Raw genomic sequence first — 25,538 nt, forward strand, 5'->3', positions numbered from 1 at the left:
GACGACATGAGACAGCCGGCGGACAAATTAGTATCGGTCCAGGCGTCTCAGACACCGTCAGGGGCTTGTAAAAACGCCCATTTACCTCAGTCGGTCGACAGACACTGACACGGACACTGACCCCAGTGTCGACGGTGAAGAAACAAACGTATTTCTCTATCGTCCTAAGTGGATGCTGGGGTTCCTGAAAGGACCATGGGGAATAGCGGCTCCGCAGGAGACAGGGCACAAAAAAGTAAAGCTTTACTAGGTCAGGTGGTGTGCACTGGCTCCTCCCCCCATGACCCTCCTCCAGACTCCAGTTAGATTTTGTGCCCGAACGAGAAGGGTGCAATCTAGGTGGCTCTCCTAAAGAGCTGCTTAGAGAAAGTTTAGTTTAGGTTTTTTTCTTTACAGTGAGTCCTGCTGGCAACAGGATCACTGCAACGTGGGACTTAGGGGGAAAGTAGTAAACTCACCTGCATGCAGAGTGGATTTGCTGCTTGGCTACTGGACACCATTAGCTCCAGAGGGATCGAACACAGGCCCAGCCGTGGAGTCCGGTCCCGGAGCCGCGCCGCCGACCCCCTTGCAGATGCTGAAGCGTGAAGAGGTCCGGAAACCGGCGGCTGAAGACTCCTCAGTCTTCATAAGGTAGCGCACAGCACTGCAGCTGTGCGCCATTTTCCTCTCAGCACACTTCACTGGGCAGTCACTGAGGGTGCAGAGCGCTGGGGGGGGGCGCTCTGAGAGGCAAATATAAACCTTATACAAGGCTAAAAATACCTCACATATAGCCCATAGGGGCTATATGGAGATATTTAACCCCTGCCTGACTGGAAAAATAGCGGGAGAAGAACCCGCCGAAAAAGGGGCGGGGCCTATCTCCTCAGCACACGGCGCCATTTTCTGTCACAGCTCCGCTGGTCAGAACGGCTTCCAGGTCTCTCCCCTGCACTGCACTACAGAAACAGGGTAAAACAGAGAGGGGGGGCACATTAATGGCTATATATATATATATTAAAGCAGCTATAAGGGAGCACTTAATATAAGGATATCCCTTGTATATATAGCGCTTTGTGGTGTGTGCTGGCAGACTCTCCCTCTGTCTCCCCAAAAGGGCTAGTGGGTCCTGTCTTCATTAGAGCATTCCCTGTGAGTTTGCGGTGTGTGTCGGTACGTGGTGTCGACATGTATGAGGACGATATTGGTGTGGAGGCGGAGCAATTGCCAAATATGCAGATGTCACCCCCCAGGGGGTCGACACCAGAATGGATGCCTTTATTTGTGGAATTACGTGATGGTTTATCTTCCCTTAAACAGTCAGTTGAGGACATGAGGCGGCCGGACAATCAATTAATGCCTGTCCAGGCGCCTCAAACACCGTCAGGGGCTGTAAAACGCCCTTTGCCTCAGTCGGTCGACACAGACCCAGACACGGGCACTGATTCCAGTGACGACGGTAGAAATTCAAACGTATTTTCCAGTAGGGCCACACGTTATATGATTTTGGCAATGAAGGAGACGTTACATTTAGCTGATACTACAGATACCGTAAAACAGTTTTTCCTGAATCAGAAGAATTAAATGACGTGTGTGATGAAGCGTGGGTTGCTCCTGATAAAAAGTTGATAATTTCAAAAAAGTTATTGGCATTATACCCTTTCCCGCCAGAGGTTAGGGCGCGCTGGGAAACACCCCCTAAGGTGGACAAGGCGCTCACACGCTTATCCAAACAAGTGACGTTACCCTCTCCTGAGACGGCCGCACTTAAGGATCCATCAGATAGAAAGATGGAAGTTATTCAAAAGAATATATACACACATGCAGGTGTTATACTACGACCAGCTATAGCAACTGCCTGGATGTGCAGTGCTGGAGTAGTTTGGTCAGAATCCCTGATTGAAAATATTGATACCCTAGATAGGGACAATGTTTTACTGTCGTTAGAACAAATAAAGGATGCATTTATCTATATGCGTGATGCACAGAGGGATATTTGCACACTGGCATCTCGGGTGAGTGCTATGTCCATTTCAGCCAGAAGAGCCTTATGGACACGACAGTGGACAGGCGATGCGGATTCAAAACGTCACATGGAGGTTTTGCCGTATAAAGGGGAGGAGTTATTTGGAGTTGGTCTATCAGACTTGGTGGCCACGGCTACTGCCGGGAAATCCACTTTTTTACCTCAAGTCACTCCCCAACAGAGAAAGGCACCGACCTTTCAACCGCAGCCTTTTCGCTCCTACAAAAATAAGAGAGCAAAGGGCTTGTCGTACCTGCCACGAGGCAGAGGAAGAGGGAAGAGACACCAACAGGCAGCTCCTTCCCAGGAACAGAAGCCCTCCCCGGCTCCTGCAAAAACCTCAGCATGACGCTGGGGCCTCTCAAGCGGACTCGGGGACAGTGGGGGGCCGTCTCAAAAATTACAGCGCGCAGTGGGCTCACTCGCAGGTAGACCCCTGGATCCTGCAGATAATATCTCAGGGGTACAGGTTGGAATTAGAGACGGATCCTCCTCATCGTTTCCTGAAGTCTGCCTTACCAACCGTCTCTTCCGAAAGGGAGAGGGTGTTGGAAGCCATTCACAAGCTGTACGCTCAGCAGGTGATAGTCAAAGTACCCCTATTACAACAAGGAAAGGGGTATTATTCCACTCTATTTGTGGTACCGAAGCCGGATGGCTCGGTAAGGCCTATTCTAAATCTGAAGTCCTTGAACCTCTACATAAAAAAGTTCAAGTTCAAGATGGAGTCACTCAGAGCAGTGATAGCGAACCTGGAAGAAGGGGACTTTATGGTATCCTTGGACATCAAGGATGCGTATCTACACGTTCCGATTTACCCCGCACACCAGGGGTACCTCAGGTTCATTGTTCAAAACTGTCACTATCAGTTTCAGACGCTGCCGTTCGGATTGTCCACGGCGCCTCGGGTCTTTACCAAGGTAATGGCCGAGATGATGATTCTTCTTCGAAGAAAAGGCGTATTAGTTATCCCATACTTGGACGATCTCCTAATAAGGGCAAGGTCCAGAGAACAGCTGGAGACAGCTTTAGCACTATCTCAAGAGGTGCTAAGACAACACGGGTGGATTCTGAATATTCCAAAATCCCATTTAATCCCGACAACTCGTCTGCTGTTCCTAGGAATGATTCTGGACACGGTTCAGAAAAAGGTTTTCCTTCCAGAGGAAAAAGCCAAGGAGTTATCCGATCTGGTCAGGAACCTCCTAAAACCAGGAAAAGTGTCAGTACATCAATGCACAAGAGTCCTGGGAAAAATGGTGGCTTCTTACGAAGCAATTCCATTCGGCAGATTCCATGCAAGAATATTCCAAAGGGATCTGTTGGACAAATGGTCAGGGTCGCATCTGCAGATGCACCTGCGAATAACCCTGTCACCAAAGACAAGGGTGTCACTTCTGTGGTGGTTGCAGAAGGCTCACCTATTAGAAGGCCGCAGATTCGGCATTCAGGATTGGATCCTGGTGACCACGGACGCCAGCCTGAGAGGCTGGGGAGCAGTCACACAAGGAAGAAACTTCCAGGGAGTATGGACGAGTCTGGAAAAGTCTCTTCACATAAACATTCTGGAACTAAGAGCAATCTACAATGCTCTAAGCCAGGCGGAACTTCTCCTGCAAGGAAAGCCGGTGTTGATTCAGTCGGACAACATCACGGCGGTCGCCCATGTAAACAGGCAGGGCGGCACAAGAAGCAGGAGTGCAATGGCAGAAGCTGCCAAGATTCTTCGCTGGGCGGAGAATCACGTGATAGCACTGTCAGCAGTGTTCATCCCGGGCGTGGACAACTGGGAAGCAGACTTCCTCAGCAGACACGATCTTCATCCGGGAGAGTGGGGTCTACATCCAGAAGTCTTCAACATGTTAATAGACCGTTGGGAAAGACCAATTGTAGACATGATGGCGTCTCGCCTCAACAAGAAACTGGACAAATATTGCGCCAGGTCAAGAGATCCACAGGCAATAGCTGTGGACGCACTGGTAACTCCTTGGGTGTACCAGTCAGTGTATGTGTTTCCTCCTCTGCCGCTCATACCAAAGGTATTGAAGATCATACGGCAAAGAAGAGTAAGAACAATACTAGTGGTTCCGGATTGGCCGAGAAGGACTTGGTATCCGGAACTTCAAGAGATGCTCACGGACGAACCGTGGCCTCTACCTCTGAGTAGGGACCTGCTACAGCAGGGTCCCTGTCTTTTTCAAGACTTACCGCGGCTGCGTTTGACGGCATGGCGGTTGAACGCCAGATCCTAAAAGGGAAAGGCATTCCAGAAGAAGTCATTCCTACCTTGATTAAGGCACGGAAGGAAGTCACCGTGAAACATTATCACCGCATTTGGCGAAAATATGTAGCGTGGTGCGAGGATCGGAAGGTTCCGACGGAGGAATTCCAACTGGGTCGTTTCCTACATTTCCTGCAATCAGGATTATCTATGGGTCTCAAATTGGGATCCATTAAGGTTCAAATTTCGGCCCTGTCAATATTCTTCCAAAAAGAATTGGCCTCTGTCCCTGAGGTCCAGACTTTTGTCAAGGGAGTACTGCATATACAGCCTCCTGTGGTGCCTCCGGTGGCACCGGGGGATCTAAATGTAGTTTTAGATTTCCTCAAATCCCATTGGTTTGAACCATTGAAAAAGGTGGATTTGAAATATCTCACATTGAAAGTGACTATGTTACTAGCCCTGGCCTCTGCCAGGAGAGTATCTGAATTGGCGGCTTTATCTTATAAAAGTCCTTATCTAATCTTCCATTCGGATAGGGCAGAACTGCGGACTCGTCCGCATTTTCTCCCTAAAGTGGTATCAGCATTTCATCTGAACCAACCTATTGTGGTGCCTGCGGCCACTAGCGACTTGGAGGACTCCAAGTTGTTGGACGTTGTCAGAGCCTTAAAAATATACATTGCAAGGACGGCTGGAGTCAGAAAATCTGACTCGCTGTTTATATTGTATGCACCCAACAAGTTGGGCGCACCTGCTTCTAAGCAGTCGATTGCTCGTTGGATTTGTAACACAATTCAACTTGCACATTCTGTGGCAGGCCTGCCACAGCCTAAAACTGTAAAAGCCCACTCCACAAGGAAGGTGGGCTCATCTTGGGCGGCTGCCCGAGGGGTCTCGGCATTACAACTCTGCCGAGCAGCTACGTGGTCGGGGGAGAACACGTTTGTAAAATTTTACAAATTTGATACCCTGGCAAAGGAGGACCTGGAGTTCTCTCATTCGGTGCTGCAGAGTCATCCGCACTCTCCCGCCCGTTTGGGAGCTTTGGTATAATCCCCATGGTCCTTTCAGGAACCCCAGCATCCACTTAGGACGATAGAGAAAATAAGAATTTACTTACCGATAATTCTATTTCTCGGAGTCCGTAGTGGATGCTGGGCGCCCATCCCAAGTGCGGATTATCTGCAATACTTGTACATAGTTATTGTTAACTAATTCGGGTTATTGTTAAGGAGCCATCTTTAAGAGGCCCTTTCTGTTGTCATACTGTTAACTGGGTTTAGATCACAAGTTGTACGGTGTGATTGGTGTGGCTGGTATGAGTCTTACCCGGGATTCAAAATGCCTCCCTTATTGTGTATGCTCGTCCGGGCACAGTACCTAACTGGAGTCTGGAGGAGGGTCATGGGGGGAGGAGCCAGTGCACACCACCTGACCTAGTAAAGCTTTACTTTTTTGTGCCCTGTCTCCTGCGGAGCCGCTATTCCCCATGGTCCTTTCAGGAACCCCAGCATCCACTACGGACTCCGAGAAATAGAATTATCGGTAAGTAAATTCTTATTTTTTCCTTTAGGGCCACAAGTTACATGTTAAGGGCAATGAAGGAGGTGTTACGTATTTCTGATACCACAAGTACCACAAATAAGGGTATTTTGTAGGGTGGGAATAAACTACTTGTAGTTTTGCCTGAATCAGATAAATTAAATGAAGTGTGTGATGATACGTGGGGTTCCTCCGACAGAAAGTTATGGGCGGTATACCCTTTTTCCCGCCAGTAGTAAGGGCGAGTTGGAAAACACACCTTAGGGTGGACAAGGCGCTCACACGCATATAAAAAACATGGCGTTACCGTTTCCAGATACGGCCGCCCTCAAGGAGCCAGCTGATAGGAAGCTGAAAAATATCATAACAGTATATACACACATACTGGTGTTATACTACGACCAGCAATCGCCTCAGCCTGGATGTGCAGCGCTGAGGGGGCTTGGTCGGATTTCCTGACTGAAAATTTTGATACCCTTGACAGGGACAGGATTTTATTGTCTATAGAGCATTTTAGGGATGCATTTCTATATATGTGTGATGCGCAGAGGCATATTTGCATTCTGGCATCAAAGAATAAATGTGATGTACATATCTGCCAGACGAAGACACGACAGTGGTCAGGTGAGGCAGATTCCAGACGGCATATGGAAGTATTGCCGTATAAAGGGGCGGTCCATTGGACCTGGTGGCCATGGCAACAGCTGAAAAATCCACCTTTTGTTACCCCGAGTCACATATTGGCAGAAAAGGACACAGTCTTTTCAGTCTCAGTCCTTTCGTCCCCATACGGGCAGGCGGGCGAAGGCCAGTCATATCTGCCCAGGGGGAGAGGAAAGGGAAGAAGACTGCAGCAAGCAGCTCATTCCCAGGAACAGAAGCTCCGCACGGCTTCTGCCAAGTCCGCAGCATAACGCTGGGGCCGTACAAGCGGACTCAGGTGCGGTAGGGGGTCATCTCAAGAGTTTCAGCAACACTCGCAAGGGAACTCCGGGATCCTACATGTAATATCCCAGGTGTACATTGGAAATTCGAGACGTCTCCCCCTCACACAATTCACAGGCTGTATTCCCAGCAGGTGATAATCAAAGTACCCTTCTTACAACAAGGAAGGGGGTAGTATTCCACACTATATTGTGGTACTGAAGCCAACCGGCTCGGTGAGATCTGAAATATTTGAACACTTACATACAAGCGTTCAAATCAAGATGGAGTCACTCGGAGCAGTGATAGCGAACCAGGAAGAAGGGGACGATATGATGTCACTGGATATCAGGGACGTTTACCTACAGGTCCAAATTTGCCCTTCTCACCAAGGGTACTTCAGGTTCCTGGTACAGAACTGTCACTATCAGTTCAGACGCTGCCGTTTGGATGGTCCACGGTGCCCCGGGTCTTTACCAAGGTAATGGCCGGAATGATGATTTTTCTTAAAAGAAACATGGACGCTTTCCTGATAAGGGCAGGGTCCAGAGAACAGTTGGAGGTCGGAGTAGCACTATCTTAAGTAGTTCTACGACAGCACGAGTGGATTCTAAATATTCCAAAATCGCAGCTTTTTCCGACGACACGTCTACTGTTCCTAGGGAAGATTCTGGACACAGTCCAGAAAAACGTGTTTCTCCCAGTGAAGAAAACCAGGGAGTTATCCGAGCTAATCGGGATCCTCCTAAAACCAGGAAAAGTGTCAGTGCATCATTGCACAAGAGTCCTGGTAAAAATGGTGGCTTATTACGAAGCAATTCCATTCGGCAGATTTCCCGCAAGAACTCTTCAGTGGGATCTGCTGGATAAATGGTCCGGATCGCATCCTCAGATGCATCAGCGGATAACCCTATATCCAAGGAAAAGGGTGTCTCTCCTGTGGTGATTACAGAGTGCTCATCTTCTAGAGGGCCGCAGATTCGGCATTCAGGATTGGATGCCGGTGACCACGGAGGCCAGCCTGAGAGGCTGGGGAACAGTCACACAGGGAAAAAATTTCCAGGGAAGTGTGATTAAGTCTGGAGAATTCTCTCCGCATAAATAAGCTTAGAGCAAATTTATAATGCTCTAAACTTAGCTAGACCTCTGCTTCAAGGTCAGCCGGTATTGATCCAGTGGGATAACATCACGGCAGTCGCCCACGTAAACAGAAGGGCGGCACAAGAAGCAGGAGGGCAGTGAAAACTGCAAGGATTTTTCGCTAGGCGGAAAATCATGTGATAGCACTGTCAGCAGTGTTCTTTCCGGGAGTGGACGACTGGGAAGCAGACTTCCTCAGCAGGCATGACCTCCACCCGGGAGAGTGGAAACTTCATAGGGAAGTTTTTCAACATGATTGTGGACCGTTGGCAAAGACCAAAGGTGGACATGATGGCGTCCCGCCCGAACAAAAACGGGACAGGTATTCCGCCAGGTCATGAGACCTTCAGGCGATAGCTGTGGATGTTCTGGTAACACCGTGGGTGTACCAGTCTGTGTATGTGTTCCCTCCTCTGTTTCTCATAACCAGGGTATTGAGAATTATAAGACATAGAGGAGTATGAACTATACTAGTGGCTCCGGATTGGCCAAGAGGGACTTGGTACCCGGAACTTCAAGAAATGCTCACAGAGGACTAAGGGCCTGGGGAGCTAAGAAGGGACTTGATTCAGCAAGTACCATGTCTATTCCAAGACTTACCGCGGCTGCGTTTGACGGCATGGCGGTTGAATGCCGGATCCTGAGGGGAAAAGGCATTCCATAAGAGGTCATACCTACCCTGGTCAAAGCCAGGAAGGAGGTGACCGCACAACGTCATCACCACATGTGGTGAAAATATGTTGCGTGGGTGAGGCCAGGAAGGCTCCACGACGGAAATTCAACTAGGTCGATTTCTACACTTCCTGGAAACAGGAGTGTTTTGGACCTCAAATTGGGGTTCATTAACATTTAAATTTCGGCCCTGTAGATTTTCTTCCAGAAAGAATTGACTTCAGTTCCTGAAGTCCAGATTGTAAAGGATGTATTGCATATACAGCTTTTTTGTGCCCCTAGGGGCACCGTGAGATCTCAACATAGTGTTGGGATTTCTTAAAATCATATTGGTTTGAACCGCTCAAATCTGTGGATTTGAAATATCTCACATGGAAAGTGACCATGCTGTTGACAAATATCTCACATGGGAAGTGACCATGTTGTTAGCCCTGGCCTCGGCCAGGCGATTGTCAGAAGGGGCGGCTTTGTCTTACAAAAGCCCATATTAAAATTTTTTCCATTTGAACAGGACAGAACTGGGACTCGTCTCCAGTTTCTTCATGAAGGGGTGTCAGCATTTTCACCTGAAACAACCTCTTGTGGTGCCTGCGGCTACTAGGGACTTGGAGGACTCCAAGTTACTAGACGTGGTCAGGGCCCTAAAAAAAAATATATATATATATATATATATATTATATATATATATAGTTAGGACGGCTGGAGTCAGAAAGTCTGACTTGCTGTTTATACTGTATACACCCAACAAGCTGGGTGCTCATGCTTCTAAGCAGTCTATTGCACGCTGGATTTGTAGTACAATTCAGCTTGCACATTCTGTGGCAGGCCTGCCACAGACGAAATATGTAGATGCCCATTCCACAAGGAAGGTGGGCTCATCCTGGGCGGCTGCCCGAGGAGTCTCGGCATTACAACTTTGCCGAGCAGCTACGTGGTCAGGGGAGAACACGTTTGTAAAATTTTACAAATTTTGATACTCTGGCTAAGGAGGACCTGGAGTTCTCTCATTCGGTGCTGCAGAGTCATCCGCACTCTCCCGCCCGTTTGGGAGCTTTGGTATAATCCCCATGGTCCTTTCAGGAACCCCAGCATCCACTAGGACGTTAGAGAAAATAAGAATTTACTTACCGATAATTCTATTTCTCGTAGTCCGTAGTGGATGCTGGGCGCCCATCCCAAGTGCGGATTGTCTGCAATGCTTGTACATAGTTATTGTTACAAAAATCGGGTTATTGCTATTGTTGTGAGCCATCTTTTCGGAGGCTACTTCGTTTTGTTATCATACTGTTAACTGGGTTCAGATCACAAGTTGTACGGTGTGATTGGTGTGGCTGGTATGAGTCTTACCCGGGATTCAAGATCCTTCCTTATTGTGTACGCTCGTCCGGGCACAGTACCTAACTGAGGCTTGGAGGAGGGTCATAGGGGGAGGAGCCAGTACACACCATGTGACCTAAAAAGCTTTTTAGATGTGCCCTGTCTCCTGCGGAGCCCGCTATTCCCCATGGTCCTGACGGAGTCCCCAGCATCCACTACGGACTACGAGAAATAGAATTATCGGTAAGTAAATTCTTATTTTTATTTTCAGGTACCCCGGACGTCGAAAAAACAATATTCTTTCATTTTTACACATGGCTATCAGCCCCCCATACGCAGCCCTTGGATGGGGGGGGACAGCCTCGGACTTCACCCCTGGCCCTTGGGTGGCTGGGGGGGGGGGGGGGGGGGAACACCCCTTGATTGAAGGTGTCCCCACTCCTCCAGGGTACCCCGGCCAGGGGTGACTAGTTGGATATTTAAGGCCACGGCCGCAGGGAGCGGTATAAAAGTGTCCCCCGGCTGTGGCATTCTGTCCAGCTAGTGGAGCCCGGTGCTGGTACAAAAAACACGGGGGACCCCTACGCTTTTTGTCCCCCGTATTTTTTGCACCAGGCGCAGAGCCCGGTGCTGGTTGTTAAAATACGGGGATCCCCTGTCATTCCCCCCCCCCCCCCCCCCGTATTTTGGCAACCAGGACCGGCTCAAAGAGCCCGAGGCTGGTTATGCTTAGGAGGGGGGACCCCACGCAAATTTTTTTTTCTGGGTGTTTACCGTTTTTTTTTTTTTTTTTTATTTTTTTTTTTAACATTTTTAAAAATCGCATCAAAATCCGTCAATTCAGCCGTTTTTCGACAGCGGGACTGTCGAATCCGTTTTTTATTGAATGTCTAATTCCAGCACCCACCTGCCGGAATTCGACGGTCGAATTGTGTCGAATTTAAAAACGGGCGAAAAAGTGCTGCAATTCGCCCGGAATTGCATATACCCCATAGTCTACTTCATCTCATTTCTGCGTTCTCCATACTCTATATAACCCTTCAAACACATTGCCCTTTCCCTGCATGTGGCCTTTATCACTACTGCTGTCCTGTCACCTGTCCTCTTCCATTGTGCATTATTATTAGTAACCCTCACTCATTTAACTGCAATGCGATCATTACTACTATTCTCTAATAGTAACTCCTTCCTGTTCTCTCACTGCTGCTGTGCTCCTCCAGTAATTGCACACTAGTACCCCATGGAGAATTCTTTGCCACAGCATAGCCCTCTTTACTGGAAGGAATTAACCTGTGATCATTGCACACACTGCTGTAGAATGCTTGGCCCATGGAGGGCTCATTACGGAGCTCACTACTGCTGCGTGTGCCCAGACATCTCCTCTAAGCACAAGGTGACACATGTACAGATTCACACCTGGGGACCAACAGGGCACCTGGGATTTGTCAAGTGATACTGTCCTCTGAGTATCGAGACTGTACTAAATAGATCAAATGGCAAACTAGATTGTGAAATAGCATCTTGAATGTCACGTAGATAGGTGTGGTGCTGTGCTCTCAGGTCATGGTAATAACTATGCTACTTACACATCCGTTGTAATAGGTCTGGGGTATCCTAGCTGAAAGAAAGCAGAATAGTAGCACACAGTGCCAGGCAGTGACTGCAATAGAAAATACTATCCTTGGTATTGTAGCATTTACCGCTCTACATGTAGAACTTCCTATGCCTTCAGAGCTTAGCATGCCTGATGTGCTATACAGCTGTGTGCAGGTTGCACAGTTATCATCCACTACAGACTGCAAAATGCCACCTTCTGCATGTTTTCTTCATTGTGGGTTTGGTTTTGCTTGTACAGGTTTTTTCCACCCTTCCCCTATCTTATGCCAGCAGAATCTCTTGGAGCACCCAGTGATGTCAGTTCAGCAGTTTGTGCTTTTTGCTATCTGTTCTGCGTTTACTCTGTAACAGATTGAAGAGAGTATAATTGTTACTGTGTGGAAACTGATTACATTTCTATGCATAATATACAGTGGGTCTGCTGATTGTTTGTTTGCAGTCCTGCAGGGATTATGTGGAGTCTAATATAGGTCAGCATGCAGTTTTGTGTGGGTTTCTTACTGTCTTGTGCATTACTTGAATACTGAATGCTTTGTTAGTGTACTAATGACGTAAATAACAGCTCCCTAGTAATTGTTTTCATTTAACCAGGAGCCAGGTTTTATCAGGTCCCCTAACCTATCATTTGCAGCAGTTGAATCAAATACTTAATTAACATTTATATAGCACACCCACACACATACCACACTGCTTTACAGACCATTTCTTTTTCATCCACTAGGGGTCACTGGAGTACTCTTGGGATATGGACGGGCGCAGCCGAACAAAGGCACTGAATATTTAAATTTAGGACTCTCCCCCCTCCATATCCCCGAGTACCTCAGTGTACGACCTCAGTGTTTTTTCGGTGCTCACAGCACTAACATCGGCTTGTGGGATTCCCACACTTGTTGGAAGATTTTAATAATTTTTCATTTTTATTTTTAATTTTTTTTAAAAGCACATCCCTTCCCAGTTTCAAGAAAAACATGGGTCCGGGATAGTGCCGCTCCACGGGCAGCGAATGGCGTGTCGGTCCTCACAAAGAGCACCCTCACAGCCACAGACAGCCCACTGCTCCTACAAAGAGCAGCCAGGACTAAAAAGCTGGACGGAGCTTGCACAGAAGAAGCCCGTCGCAGCCATAGATCACTGGAAAGCTGACTGAAAGCTGGACGGAGCTTACACATAGAAGCCCCGTCACAGCTATGACTCACATCACTGAAGCTGGAGGGAGCTTACACAGAAGAAGCCCCGTCACAGCCATGACTCACAAGAAGCTGGACGGAGCTTACACAGAAGAAGCCCCGTCACAGCCAGGAGTTCTATCACTGAAGCTGGACGGAGCTTACACATAAGAAGCCCCGTCGCAGCTATGATCAGGAGCAAGTAAGGTAGGCTGGGGAACGGGGCGGTCAGCGCAGGCTGCCGCCCCGCTATGTTGGGGTTAATATGCTGCTTTGCCCTCATACCCGCCCAGCCGCTAAGCCGCCCGTCCCAGCGCTCTGTTCGGCAGCTCCGTCCGGCCGCCCAGCAGGGGGGAAGCCATACGCCGCAGACGCTCCCTCACTCTCAGTTTAAACGCCGCTCCGCCGGCCGCCCAGGCAGTCTTCCTGCAGAGAGTTCGGCCGCCCAGCTCCGTCCGGCCGCCCAGCGCCATACGACGTTCCCTCAGTCTCAGTACAAGGTGACAAGTGCAGGCTTCCCGCACACAGCGTTACAGGGGGAAAGGCACGCTGGAGCTGGCGGATCAAATATAAAACAGCAGCAGGGTATATATATATATATATATATATGTCACAGAGTTATAATACCTGTCCTGGCAGTAATAGGATATTACTGTCTGTAATTTTCACAGTATAATAGGCTATTGAGCCTATATTAAAGGCTGTTATTAACAAGGTTATTCAGCCTATTTATTAATCGGTGATTATCACTGTATAATAGGCTATGGAGCCTATATTAAAGTCTGTGGTTATTACTGTATATTAGGCTATTGAGCCCATATTAATGCTGTATAAATATATTAATGTCTAATTATCATAGGCTATTGAGCCTATATATATATTTATTCATAGAGCATGTGTTGTACTCGGCCTGTGATTATACTGTATAATAGGCTATATTAACACGGAAACATTTGTAATTTGTTCTGTGATTATCAGTCAGCATGGCAAAGGGGCCATTTTAACCAGGCTTCCTGTTGTTTTCCAGTGTGTAATTCTGGAACATTCCTGCCCTACATCTCTAAGCCACCAGAGGCGCAGGGGTGTTAGTGGGAATTTGGTTCGGATTTCACATGCCCATGTGACCTGTTTTTCACATAAAGAATACTCTGGTTTCTCTTCATAGATCTTTCGTTTTTTACTAAAGATTTCCGTAGACAGAAACAACCATGAGTTTCATATAAATATGCTGTTCAGCAATAAAATATATATATGACACATAACAATAAGTCGGCCAAGTGTCTGTCCGTTGCCTATTGTGGTGTCTGTCTGCATAGCGAGTAAGGCTCTAGCGCAGACTAAAAATAATTTTACAAATTCAAATTAAAAGAGCGGTAAAATCGGAGTCTCGGAAGTTACTCTGCCACATCTAACAAAAGACAGTCTTTCCAAAGGGCCAATTTCCCTTTGGGTACCAGAGTGTTTATTTGACTGGTCTTATAATTTAATGCACGATTCTATGTCAAATCTCACACTGATAATTACAAGTGAGAAGGGTACATTAGTCCAGCACTCAGGTAGTGCGGGGGTTTTGACAACCATACATTGCTAGATCCCAGTGAGTCACTGTCTCCATTTTTTACAGAGACTGAGTAGACTCTAACCACTATTTAATCGTTTCCAAAATGACGCGATCCGCCATTGGTAAATGCGTCTGTGTCACACATTATAAAAAAAAAAAAAACATTTGAGTCACTAGACTCTATGTATGGAAACAAGGACGATCACTGTTTAAAGAAGTTGCAGAGTATATCTGTAAAGTTTCTGCTAACGCCGGTCACTTTCATCGTCGCTAGTTTAAGCGCGACAAGGCCAGAGCTTGTTGGTCCTAAATTTGACATTACTGCAGCCAGTATCAAAACGGAAATACTTGTGCCGGCGTTTAATCCCTTTAGACTTCAGTTTTTTCAAAGGTACAAAACAGTCACGCCTTGTAAGGACGCTATAGTCAGCAAGCCAGTGGCTTGATGACCTCTTAGGCCATCTCCATGTTCCTATTGTGGAAGCGCGTCTTTACACGTTACATTGGCGGAAGACATCAACTCATGATGTCTCAGCTATTTACAGATTAAAGTACAAGATGCCTCTATCGAACGGTTTGGCAGGTTGCCATTTAGTCTCGGCTGGGTTTCAGCTGTTTTATATCCAGTCAGTAGTACACCAGCAGAGTCAGGGTTACTTATTCCCCTCTGTTTGGGGGAACAAAACCAGACAGCTCCGTCGCAGTCTCAATCAGCAAGTCACTTACTGCAGTTTGAAATTGAATTTTCTGCGGTTAGCATTTGCATATTGGAGCCACAAAATTGCATCATTGCACTTTATCTTCACAAGCGTATTTACCCATTCCGGTTGGTCATAGGTTCTAGCGTTTGCAAAACGCCACAACCATTAACCATTTCAGGTCTACCGTTTGGCTTCTGGTCAACGCCTCGGGTATTTACCAAAGTGATGTTGGTGGTAGCTCATCTCAGAGTCCTGACAGTGACAATCTTTCCATACTTAGACTATCTGCTCATAAGAACTCTGTCTCAACAGAGTGCCTCTAACTTAGATGATCTGCTCATAAGAACTCTGTCTCAACAGAGTTCCTCTAATTTGCGCTACTAATATATACTGCGGTGGCAGATCAAGTTCAAAAGCAATCGCATCTAATGCCGTCTGAACGATTCCTAGGTAAGATTATAAATACGGTAAATCAAAGACATTTACCTACTACACATCTAGTAATTAGTGCAAAACACGCACACTAGCGGTACATTGGTGTATTCGCCTGTTAAAAATAATGATGTGTTTCAAAGCACTTTAGTTCGCCGGCCGTCACTCGTGTTTCCCACAGAGGGCCGAGGGTGTATATACTCTGGACGACAGTCTCAGAGGTTCAGGAGTTGTAGTTAAAAAAGAGGTTCTAAAATCACGACAGATTGCGGTCGATAAAAGTCCTGGAACTCCGTGCAATTTACAATGCAATACATGCTTCGTTTTCAGTCTGACCAAGGGCAGTCAGACAATGCAACGGGAGTTGCATACACAACAACCAGGGAGAACCAAGAAGCCGCATGGCAATGCGGCAGGTAACTCGAATCCTCAATTACCTAGAACACTATTATGTGATGATGTCAACGGGGTCATTCCGTGAGTGGACATCTGATAGACAGATGATCTCACCCGTCAGGATTTATATCCTGAAAACTGGACATTAAATCCAGAGGTGGTTCATATATGAGTCCACAAAAGATTACCCTCAGGTATACATGATGGCATCTCGCCAAATTACAAAAGCTCAGTATGTGTACAAAACAACAGATCACAAGGGCAGTGGCGGTGGAGTGTTTCACATTCATGTGGTCATTCAGCATCGTGTATCTGGCTCCACCATTTTCCGCTGTTCTCTCTCCGTTGCCAAAACGGATCATAAGACAGTTCGTCACAGTCATACTAGTGATATCTCATGGGTTTCGGAGAGCTTGCTTCTCGAATTTCCAGGGAATACTGGCACACGATATTGGCCCGCTCATAATACGTCCAACCTGTTATAACAGGGAACGTTCTTTTACCCATAGTTACCTATGTACCTATTACCTAGGTACCGCAGCTGCGGTTGACGGGGTGAGGGTTCACACCGCCCTCTTAATAAATAGGGCATTACAGTATCGGTTATACCAACCATGTTACAAACTAGTAAGCCGCTTAAGGCAGCTCATTATTACAAAATTTTGTGTGCTTACATAGGTGGTAAAGCTCGGAAGTTTCCGACATCATCCTTCAAGTTACCCGTATTCTGTTAAACGGGGTGGGATGGAAAACGGCGTTTATCTGCACTGAGGGTGCAGGTATCTGTGTGGTAAACTTATTTTCAAAGACGTTTGATTCTATTGCGTCTGTACACACCTTTCTACAAGGTGTCATCAAAGTTCAGACTCCATTTATCCCACCTACAGCGCCAGGTGACTTGAGGTTGGGTTCAGATTTCTTACAGTTTTCATATTTTGAACCCTTACAACAAATGGGGATTAAGTTTCTCACTTTGGAAAACATTTTTCTTCTAGCCTTGGCTTCGGCAAGGGTTTTGTTTTCATATTTGGGTGCCTTGTATTCCAAGCCACCGTATTTGAGTTTTCTCATGACAAAGCAGATCTTCGGACGAATTCCGCTTTCGTATTCTTCACATCAATAAACCAATAGTGGTTCCTGGGTGGACAGCACATTCTAGAATTCTGAATGTGGTACACGCATTACGCGTTTATATATGTCCCGAACGTCTACAGTACGTGATACGGATACGTTGTTTGTTCTCGATGATGCTGCCAACTGGAGTTAGCCAGTTTCTCAGCAGACATTATCCAGTTGGATAATAATGACTACAAGTCAGGCTTACTTTAAGGCTAAGTTACAATCGCCTACGTCAGTAATAGCTCATCCCACAGGTTCTGTGGGAATGTCAGACCCAGCGGGTCGTGGAGCGTCTACGACGCGGCTACATAGCCTTCAGTGCACCACGTTTGTGCACGTTTACACGTTATGAATGGTGGCGGCATCAGCATCTAGCTTTGGCTGCCTACTGTTACAAGTATCAAACAGCTCTCCCGCCCACGAGGGAAGCTTTGGTACGTCCCAAGAGTACTCCAGTGACCCCTAGTGGATGAAAAAGAAAATAGGATTTTGGTACTTACCAGGTAAATCCTTTTCTTTGAATCCATAGGGGGCACTGGACGCCCACCCAGAGCAGTTTTACCTGGGTTGTTTTAAGCTCAAAGGAGCTTAGGGTAACACGTTTTACCTAGTTGGTATTAAGCTCAGAGGAGCTTATGGTAACACATTTTCACCGATTGGTTCAAATTATAAAGTTCTATCGGTTATGGTGTCAACTGTTTAGTTGACAGTAAAGTTATGGGTCAACTTTGTTGTTGTCCGTTATGTTATAGGAATTCTCCATTGTCAACCTCTCTATATAGTTCCTGTTCGCTCAGTAAAAAACACTGAGGTCGTACACTGAGGTACTCGGGGATATGGAGGGGGGAGAGTCCTAAATTTAAATATTCAGTGCCTTTGTTCGGCTGCGCCCGTCCATATCCCAAGAGTACTCCAGTGCCCCCTATGGATTCAAAGAAAAGGATTTACCTGGTAAGTACCAAAATCCTATTATCTACTCATTCACATTGGTCCCTGCCCCAATTAGGAATACTATAATATTTATATTACATGTACTTTTTTTTTTTTTTTGTTATTCCACCTTTTCAAATGGAACCAACAACATGCTGCAGACACTGGCATTGCCTCCAATACTGATACGGTGGTTGTGCTCAGGAGTGTGTTCACCCTACATTCTTAAGTGTTTGATAATGCACGTTCAATATCAGTGTGCCAGTGATCCCTAATCCAGTACAATTTTGTCTTGGTTCTTCTCACTGTGCCTTCCATATGGAACGCAGTGGGAATCTTCTATTTTTTTGCTAATGAACACTGTTACAGGCTCATGATAACAGAATCATTCTAACCAAACACAAAAGAAACAAGACTAATAAAAATAGCATCTATTGTATTTTTAAAATGCGTTTTTGAGTGCTAATTTGCAATGTGTCCAGTATGTATCTGCTCTGAGTAAGGCTCCAGTCAGTCTCTGGCTGTTGCACCTGCTTGAAAGCTGTGTGTGCAAATGTCTCCCATTTCAGAGCATACACAAGAGAGCATTCAGCGATTCGAGCAGCAGGCCGGCCTCAGGGATGCTGGATATACTCCACACAAAGGCCTCACTGCCGAAGAGACCAAGTACCATCGCGTGGCGGAGGCCCTGCATGTAAGACTTGTGGCTTGCCCTCTGCCCCCTTACCTTTGTGCTGCTGCCTGGAGTGTGCATCTTGCCTTATGGCAGTGCTGTGAAGAAAACACAGAATGTGCTATGCTTGCTGCTGCTTTTCGTCTCCTCAAATCTGGTCCCGTGTTCCTTATTGTACTGTTTGCATGTCCCATGGGTTGGTGTGGATGGCTATGCATGGTATTCTGTAGACGTGGATTTAATATGGTTCATGTGCCCAGTGGACTTTCATTTTATTTTTTTATTGCCACACAAGGTGGTTCTGTTTTATTTAAATGTTTTTGTGATTATGAGTTGTTGGAAGCTTCATCAGTGTTACATTTCCATATCTGCTACCAGTTACTGGGGGACATGTGAAAATTAGTGCAAAGCAAAAGCACAGACAGGTCATTGTCAGATTTCGTCCAGCTGTATCTATCAACGTACCTAATGGTCCAACTGATTTCCTTAATGTTGGTCACACACTTTGACGGGAGGCAGTCAATATACCGTCTGCCAGGATCCTGGCTGTCTGTATCCTGACGCCAGAATCCTACCACCTGGTGAACTACTGGTGGTTTGAATTCCCCACTTGGGTGGTGGACCAAGCCAGCACCCGAGAGGGAATATCACCACCTTGTCCGTAGCGTAGCGAGCCCGCGAGGGGGGACACTGCGCTCACCGCCGGTGTCCCGGCTGTCTGGATCCAGACATTCGGGACATCATGCTGATCCCACTTGGACAACTGATTGGCTGTCCGGCTGATCTGCTGACCAATCTGAAGATTAATGGGCCCTACACATATAAAGATCCGCCGCCGAGCTGACCGACGGCGGATACTGCCGACGGGTGACGCGACCGGGGGGGGGGCTCCATTGAAGTGCAGGCAAATATGGACGAGATCGTCCATATTGGCCTGCATGCACAGCTGACGGGAAACCAGCTATGAACGAGCGCGGGGCCGCGCATCTTTCATCGCAGGTGACTCCACACACCAATAATGAACGAGATCGTTCATATCTTTGAGGAATATCGGCCAGTGTGTAGGGCCTATAAGTGCATACACACTTACCAATCGTCAGTCAGATATGTCATGCCTGATGTCACAACTGGGCGGGCATTGACATGTGCTTGCCCAGTTGTGATGTCAGTCACCGGCGGCCTCTGTAGCGAGTATACGGACAGTCGGCTCACCGCCCGTACACAGAGCATGATTTGCTGATATGTTGCCCATTTGCTGTGCTGCACAGCCAACTCAATATGTTTGTGAACATTGTCCACAGAAATATCGCTGGTACACACCCTCCATTGATATATCGTCCATTGTACCCAGCTTTAGATCTTCAGTGTTGCAACCATTTTGTTCTGCTTGTCGCCAGATATTGCAGGATATGTGGCCAGCTCAGGGTGCTGGTTAAGTGTGTTTAAGGTGAAAATCTAGGGTGTTGTGTAAACAGGAAGTAGTTCATCTTCAGTGCACCTGAATAAGAGTATACAGCTGCATTACCAGTTTTCTCTTAATAGAATTGTTTGCATTGGAAGGTTCAAGCTATCTTGATTTTATGTACACATGCAGAGTCTTTTCTCTTAAGTCTGTACTAAGTCTGTCCCACTGGGTTGGGTTTGGTATCCCGGCGCCTGGCTTTTGATCCTAGTTGGGATGCCGACGCAGTGTCGGGATTCCGGCATCTGCATTTCGACCGGATTCCGGCCCACTGTCTGTCACTGTATGGGACAACTAACTGCGAAATGACTGGGACAATTGTGACACAACTTTTATGTATCTTTGTCTTGAACGGAACAAAGTAGTGGACTGGTGTTTCCACGAGCAAACTGGATTTCAATGGATGACGACATAACTGACCCGTAGAGCCTAACTGCAGAGACTTGTTTATTCGGGTGTATTCAGACTAGGACGCTGTATGAAACTGTGTTGAGGCCCCAAGCAGTTTATGTAACATGATGTAATATTCTTGGAAGGGACTGGCTGTACAGATGCAACTTCCAGGAGCAATTTTGCATTGGTGTTTATGTACTTTATTTCACAGAGTAACAGGAGACAGTGAAATGTATGTACTGTATTTTTGAGGGGTCAGTCAGTATACGTACTGTGCATCTTGGTAACTGCAGCAAAAATCTGCTGTAAGATGCTTAAGCTCCATATTTGCTTTACTCTGGTGACATCAGAAGATGGTCGGTTCTGTGTTTACTGCATATAAACTAATTGCACTATTATATGTTCTACATTCTGTGGAGGTAGCTGTAAGTGCTGGATCAATATTCCTCAGTGCAGCCTGTCACTTGTCACATCAAGGTATTCTCTGCCAGCTACTACTGAATGGCTGGCTTCTAGTGAGCTGAAATGTTAGGCTTCAACTTTGTGTGGGTAACAACAAAAACATCAAAAATATCCAAAAAAGCTGAGATACGTTGTATTCAAGAGACAACCAGGATAAACCAGGTTTCTGAGTGATTTTCTGTGGTAAGCGGCCTTCACATGACTGCTGTACAAAAAACTAATGGAAGCTGGAACCAGGTGTCGGGCTGCCTCTTTGCCGTGACTTTAAAATGTGAAATAAACACTGGCCCTTCCAAAACACTAGATGGGAAGTAAATATAATGCATTGTAAATGACTGCTTCTATCTGTAGCATGCTAGCAAAGCTGTGTGACATTATGAGGTCACGCTGTATCAGTTTGCTGAGCAAACGCTCCCTTCCACTCTGCTTGCAGTGTTCAGGGTAGATAGGTCTTTCCGTAATAGAAGTGGTGTTCTGTCACTTTAAAGGCAAGAAAAACGGTGTCCCTAGAGGACCCTCATAGGATAGCATTGGCAGCCACTTTTTCATGCACATAAACTGGCTTGCACTGAAAATCATTACATTCTAACAAACGTGATTGTAAAATTGACTGTTTACAAATACTATGAGATCAAGTTTGGAGAAGCAGTAAATTGCCAGTCAAGCCTACGGACGTGTAGTTTTATGTGCACAGGAAGTGTGTTCTTGTTTGGGAGGAAAGAAAGACATTTCTATTTTCTGCAATCTGGTTCTCAGTTTGGTAAAATCAAAAATTTAACCAGTAAAGGTTTTCTTTCCCATTCACAGAAGTTAAAGATGCAAACTGGAGAATCTGGTGACGAAAAGCAAAGTTCATCCGCACAATCCACTCCTTGCAGCACTCCAAGCTCCTCCCCCAAGCAGATGCGCAGGTATCATACAGTGTGCAGCCTATGTCATCGGGTGTGCATGTTTTACCATACAAATGTCTTTTCTCACAGTCAAGTAATGATACTTATGTGGTAGAACTGCACTCCCAGTTAGCTTTAGGGCTACTGCTTAATTGCTGTTCAAATTGGCAATTGAACGGGAATATGGCTGCATGGAATTTGCAGCTTTTCATTTATCCCTGCAGCTACAATAGCTTTACAGACATGGAAAATGACTGCATGGCCTAGTCCCAGGATAAGAGGAATGGTTCAATAGGGACATTTCACCCTACCCAAGAATGCAGCCCTGATCTCTAGAATTTAGTGCTGTCATTTTATAGGCTGGTAACCATCATACAATTTAGAGCACTGATGTGGCCCTCTTTGCAGTAATATGTGTGTTATAAAATTTTAGCACGCTCTCACCTGTGAAGATTGGACACACCAAATCTGCTTATCAGAACAGTCAGCACTGTAGAAGTGAGCTAATTTTAACAGTTTTCTGCAAATGATTGATGAGTCTGGACCACACTCCACAGCCATCCTATACATTAGTGGTAGTGACTGTACCAAGGTCACTCTGTATTTCGGAAGGGGGAAACAATTTTAAATATTTTTTTTTTTTTTAATAAATCATGCTCTCAGATCTGTAAACATTAGTGGTATTTGTTGTGGTTGATGAACCTTTTTTAAGAGTTTTTCTTTTGTAATTTTTCCAGTATCTAACTGTACTGAAACATTGCTACACTACAAATCCTTTGTTGCCTGACTCTATTGGCTTCAGGGATGGGAGGGGGTATGTGAGTGCAGAAACACTCTACATACATTGTATTGGTGTTTAAAGTATTTGCCTTCTTGTGAGCTTAAGACTTCAGTCACCATACATCACGCAAGTGTGTAGAGCAGGGGGTATTCAATATGTGAGATGTGTAGTTTCACATGTCGAATACCCTTAATCTACACACATGAGCGATCTGGTTTTCATCACAATATTGTAGTTTACAGTTAAAGAATGATACAAGAGCCCTCACACTACTCCCAGTGCAATTTATACCTCCCCTTAAGATTTGACATTGCTGTACTAAATGTAAATTCCACTACATATACATTCTGATGCAAACTACATATTTTTACTGTTTTACATGGTTTTTCGGAAACTTTACCAAAAAAATGTATTTCATTGAACTTTTATTACATGTTTTCACTTTCTACTGATAGACCATCAACTGTGTGAGAGATTTCTCAATGTCTTTTGTGTTCTGCACAGATCGTGGTTCAGTCAGGGTTCCACCACTTCCCTTCCAACTGGTGAGATCCAAAGCTCAGAGGCAGATAAATGGAGTATGTTTGGTCCTCGTACTGTACAGAAATCAACCACAGATCCAGGTAATTTTATAGTCTTCCATAAGAAAGTAGCTAGCTTGGCAAGTTATAATGGAAGATGAGTGCTTATTGAGAATAGAAAATAATCTGAAAGGCTGAGCCACCGCTGTTAAATAGGGTTTTGGATTTGCACATTCCTGACTTCTATTTACATTACAGTATAATATCCTTTTATGGGTATGCGGTTAGCATACCGCTCGTCGAGATCTCGGCTGACACAATGCCGATGCTGGAATCCCGAAGGGGGCATCATACCGCCGTCTGTATACTGGCGAGGTAGATGATTCCCCCTCTGTGTGTCCACGACACCCATAGAAGGAGAATAGAACCTGTGGCGAGCGTAGCGTGCCCGCAAGGGCTTCGTTGCGCTTGCCCTCCCTGCCGGCATTCTACCACTCGGGATGCCGATGTCGGTATACTGACATTCGGCATCCCGTGCAGTGGTAAAACATACCGAACACCTTTTGTAAGAAGTAAAAAAGTCTGAGTTTGATAATTGGTTTAGAAATTGCTAATATATAGTACATTTAATTTTCAAATTCTAAAAAGGAATGTTTGTTATGCAATCAAGCAGCAGTATAGGACGGTATCCTGTGGTTAATTTAAAGCAAGGAGGGTAGTGCCACCAGCCATTCACATGTAAAATATATATAATTTGTAGCTTTCTGTCTAGATATGTAATCAATGCTGTCCTAACTGATGCCTCTTTGTACATGCTGTACAGGTGGCTTCACTGTCCAATCTTACAAAGGTGCTCAGAAGCCAACCCCCATGGAATTGATGAGAGCCCAGGCTAACAGAATAGCAGATGACCCACTTACCTTCAGACCTCCAAAGATGGAAATGCCACCATTGGTTGATGTAAATAGCAAAGTTCCCAGAAGCCACAACCTCAAGCCACGTGATATGAACATCCTCACTCCAACTGGATTTTAAGATGCATTTTTCTTTCTCCCATCCAAAATCTATTTATAGGCCGATGAGCAATCTTAGTAGTCGCCTTTTTCTCCTTTCCAGGCTCTCCTCTTGAAGGGTGTCACCACAGCGGCCCTTTGCCAGTAAAGTGCATAATAGTAATAATCATTCTCTGTTCTTCACAAAGGTGGGAGTGTAAATGCTTCCCTGAAACCTCTTGACACACAAGAACTGTTGCTACCTTTTCTTTACACCCATGCAGGTCATGCCAGAAACTCTTTTGACTTGTGCATTGCTTTGACTAGCTATCTACAGACTTTGCATAGACTTGCATAAGCGGTTGATTGGTTGAAAAGAACGGTGGTGTAGTAGAATGCAAACTTTAATACCGTCACCGCGACATTCTTTCCCTTCCCATCCACCCTGTCATACAGCTGTATCCCGTTACCTATATGACATGCCACAAGTGTCCCTGCTAAACATGGTTACTGTCTTCACTAGACCTGTGTTTGGTGTTTGACACCATATTTTGTAAATAGCACAAATGATTACCTAGAATAAAAACCGTGGCATCTATCCATTTTATCTGGAACTTGAGCTTTGTTAGAACATATTTCCTTCTCCATAGGCATTTTGTTTGCTAATGAAGTGATAAGTAACTGGCACAGCAAATGGAACAATCTGGTTCCCTACGTAAGGTTAGCACATGCAGGCTGCATAGTAATTTTCTCATTCTGTTTTTGTTTTTCTTGCACACTGAAAGCTTGTTTAATTTATTTGTATGTATTTTGTGTGCAGCTGTGCCTACTTTTATGGTTTAAAATAAACTTTATTATAGGAGGCTGTGTTTTTTGGCTTACAGGTTTGTATATCTATCCTTATTCAGGTGGAAATTCCTATTGACAATCCTTAACAAAATAAAGGTGTGACGATATTACTGCAGGAGTGATACCGATGACCATTATTTTGGCTTTTCTCTTTCTTACCCAGTTGACTATTGAGCATTGATTAAACTCACAACCCTTGCTTATTATGTTATCACTATTTGGTCCAAATTGAAACCAAGGAATGAGATGGCCCTGCTTACATTCTCTAGGAATATAGGAGCTTGGAAGTATTGAAAAAGTTGAAGTCTGTCTCCTCAATTGTATTTCAGTGTGGTAATAGAAAACACAGTAGTGTACACTATATATAATATATGGAACTCCTGTTTGGTAGTATAAATACACTTTGTGTGTGAGGATACTTGTATAACAAAACGGGAGTGTGCTGGAGGTAACAGATAGCTACACTGCCCACTTGTCTTAAATCAGTACAACTTATTTATATATCCTAAAAGGACATATCTGTACATCATGTATTTGCAGCATGTATACCTTTTTAAAAGGGGCTCGCTGGCAGGTGAGAACAAGGTATTTGCAGCAATGATCCTATAGGATTGCAAGGTGTGAACGTAGTTGAAGCTTGATGTACTACAGGCCTAATTCAGACCTGATTGCAGCAGCAAAATCTTTTTCTACTGGGCAAAACCATGTGCACTGCGGAGGGCAGATATAACATTTGCAGAGAGAGTTAGATTCGGGTGTGTTATTT

The 25,538-nt window shown here is 45.6% G+C and overlaps 1 protein-coding gene and 1 non-coding gene across 2 annotated transcripts in view; both read left to right on the plus strand.

Moving 5' to 3' along the window:
- Positions 1-24,786, plus strand: part of KIAA1191 (KIAA1191 ortholog) — a 35,859-nt gene extending 11,073 nt beyond the window's left edge. Inside the window, exons 6-9 of the mRNA XM_063928000.1 lie at positions 18,319-18,443; positions 21,547-21,650; positions 22,915-23,033; positions 23,755-24,786. Of these exons, the coding sequence (XP_063784070.1) occupies positions 18,319-18,443; positions 21,547-21,650; positions 22,915-23,033; positions 23,755-23,966 (560 nt within the window). The 3' untranslated portion in view covers positions 23,967-24,786. The remainder of the gene's footprint in view (positions 1-18,318; positions 18,444-21,546; positions 21,651-22,914; positions 23,034-23,754) is intronic.
- LOC134938788 (U5 spliceosomal RNA) lies at positions 13,754-13,867 on the plus strand. The gene has a single exon (XR_010181257.1). It is a non-coding gene; the product is annotated as a U5 spliceosomal RNA (small nuclear RNA).
- Positions 24,787-25,538: the final 752 nt, after the last annotated feature.

Source organism: Pseudophryne corroboree, chromosome 6 (genome assembly GCF_028390025.1).
Source record: "Pseudophryne corroboree isolate aPseCor3 chromosome 6, aPseCor3.hap2, whole genome shotgun sequence".
Classification (NCBI taxonomy): domain Eukaryota; kingdom Metazoa; phylum Chordata; class Amphibia; order Anura; family Myobatrachidae; genus Pseudophryne; species Pseudophryne corroboree.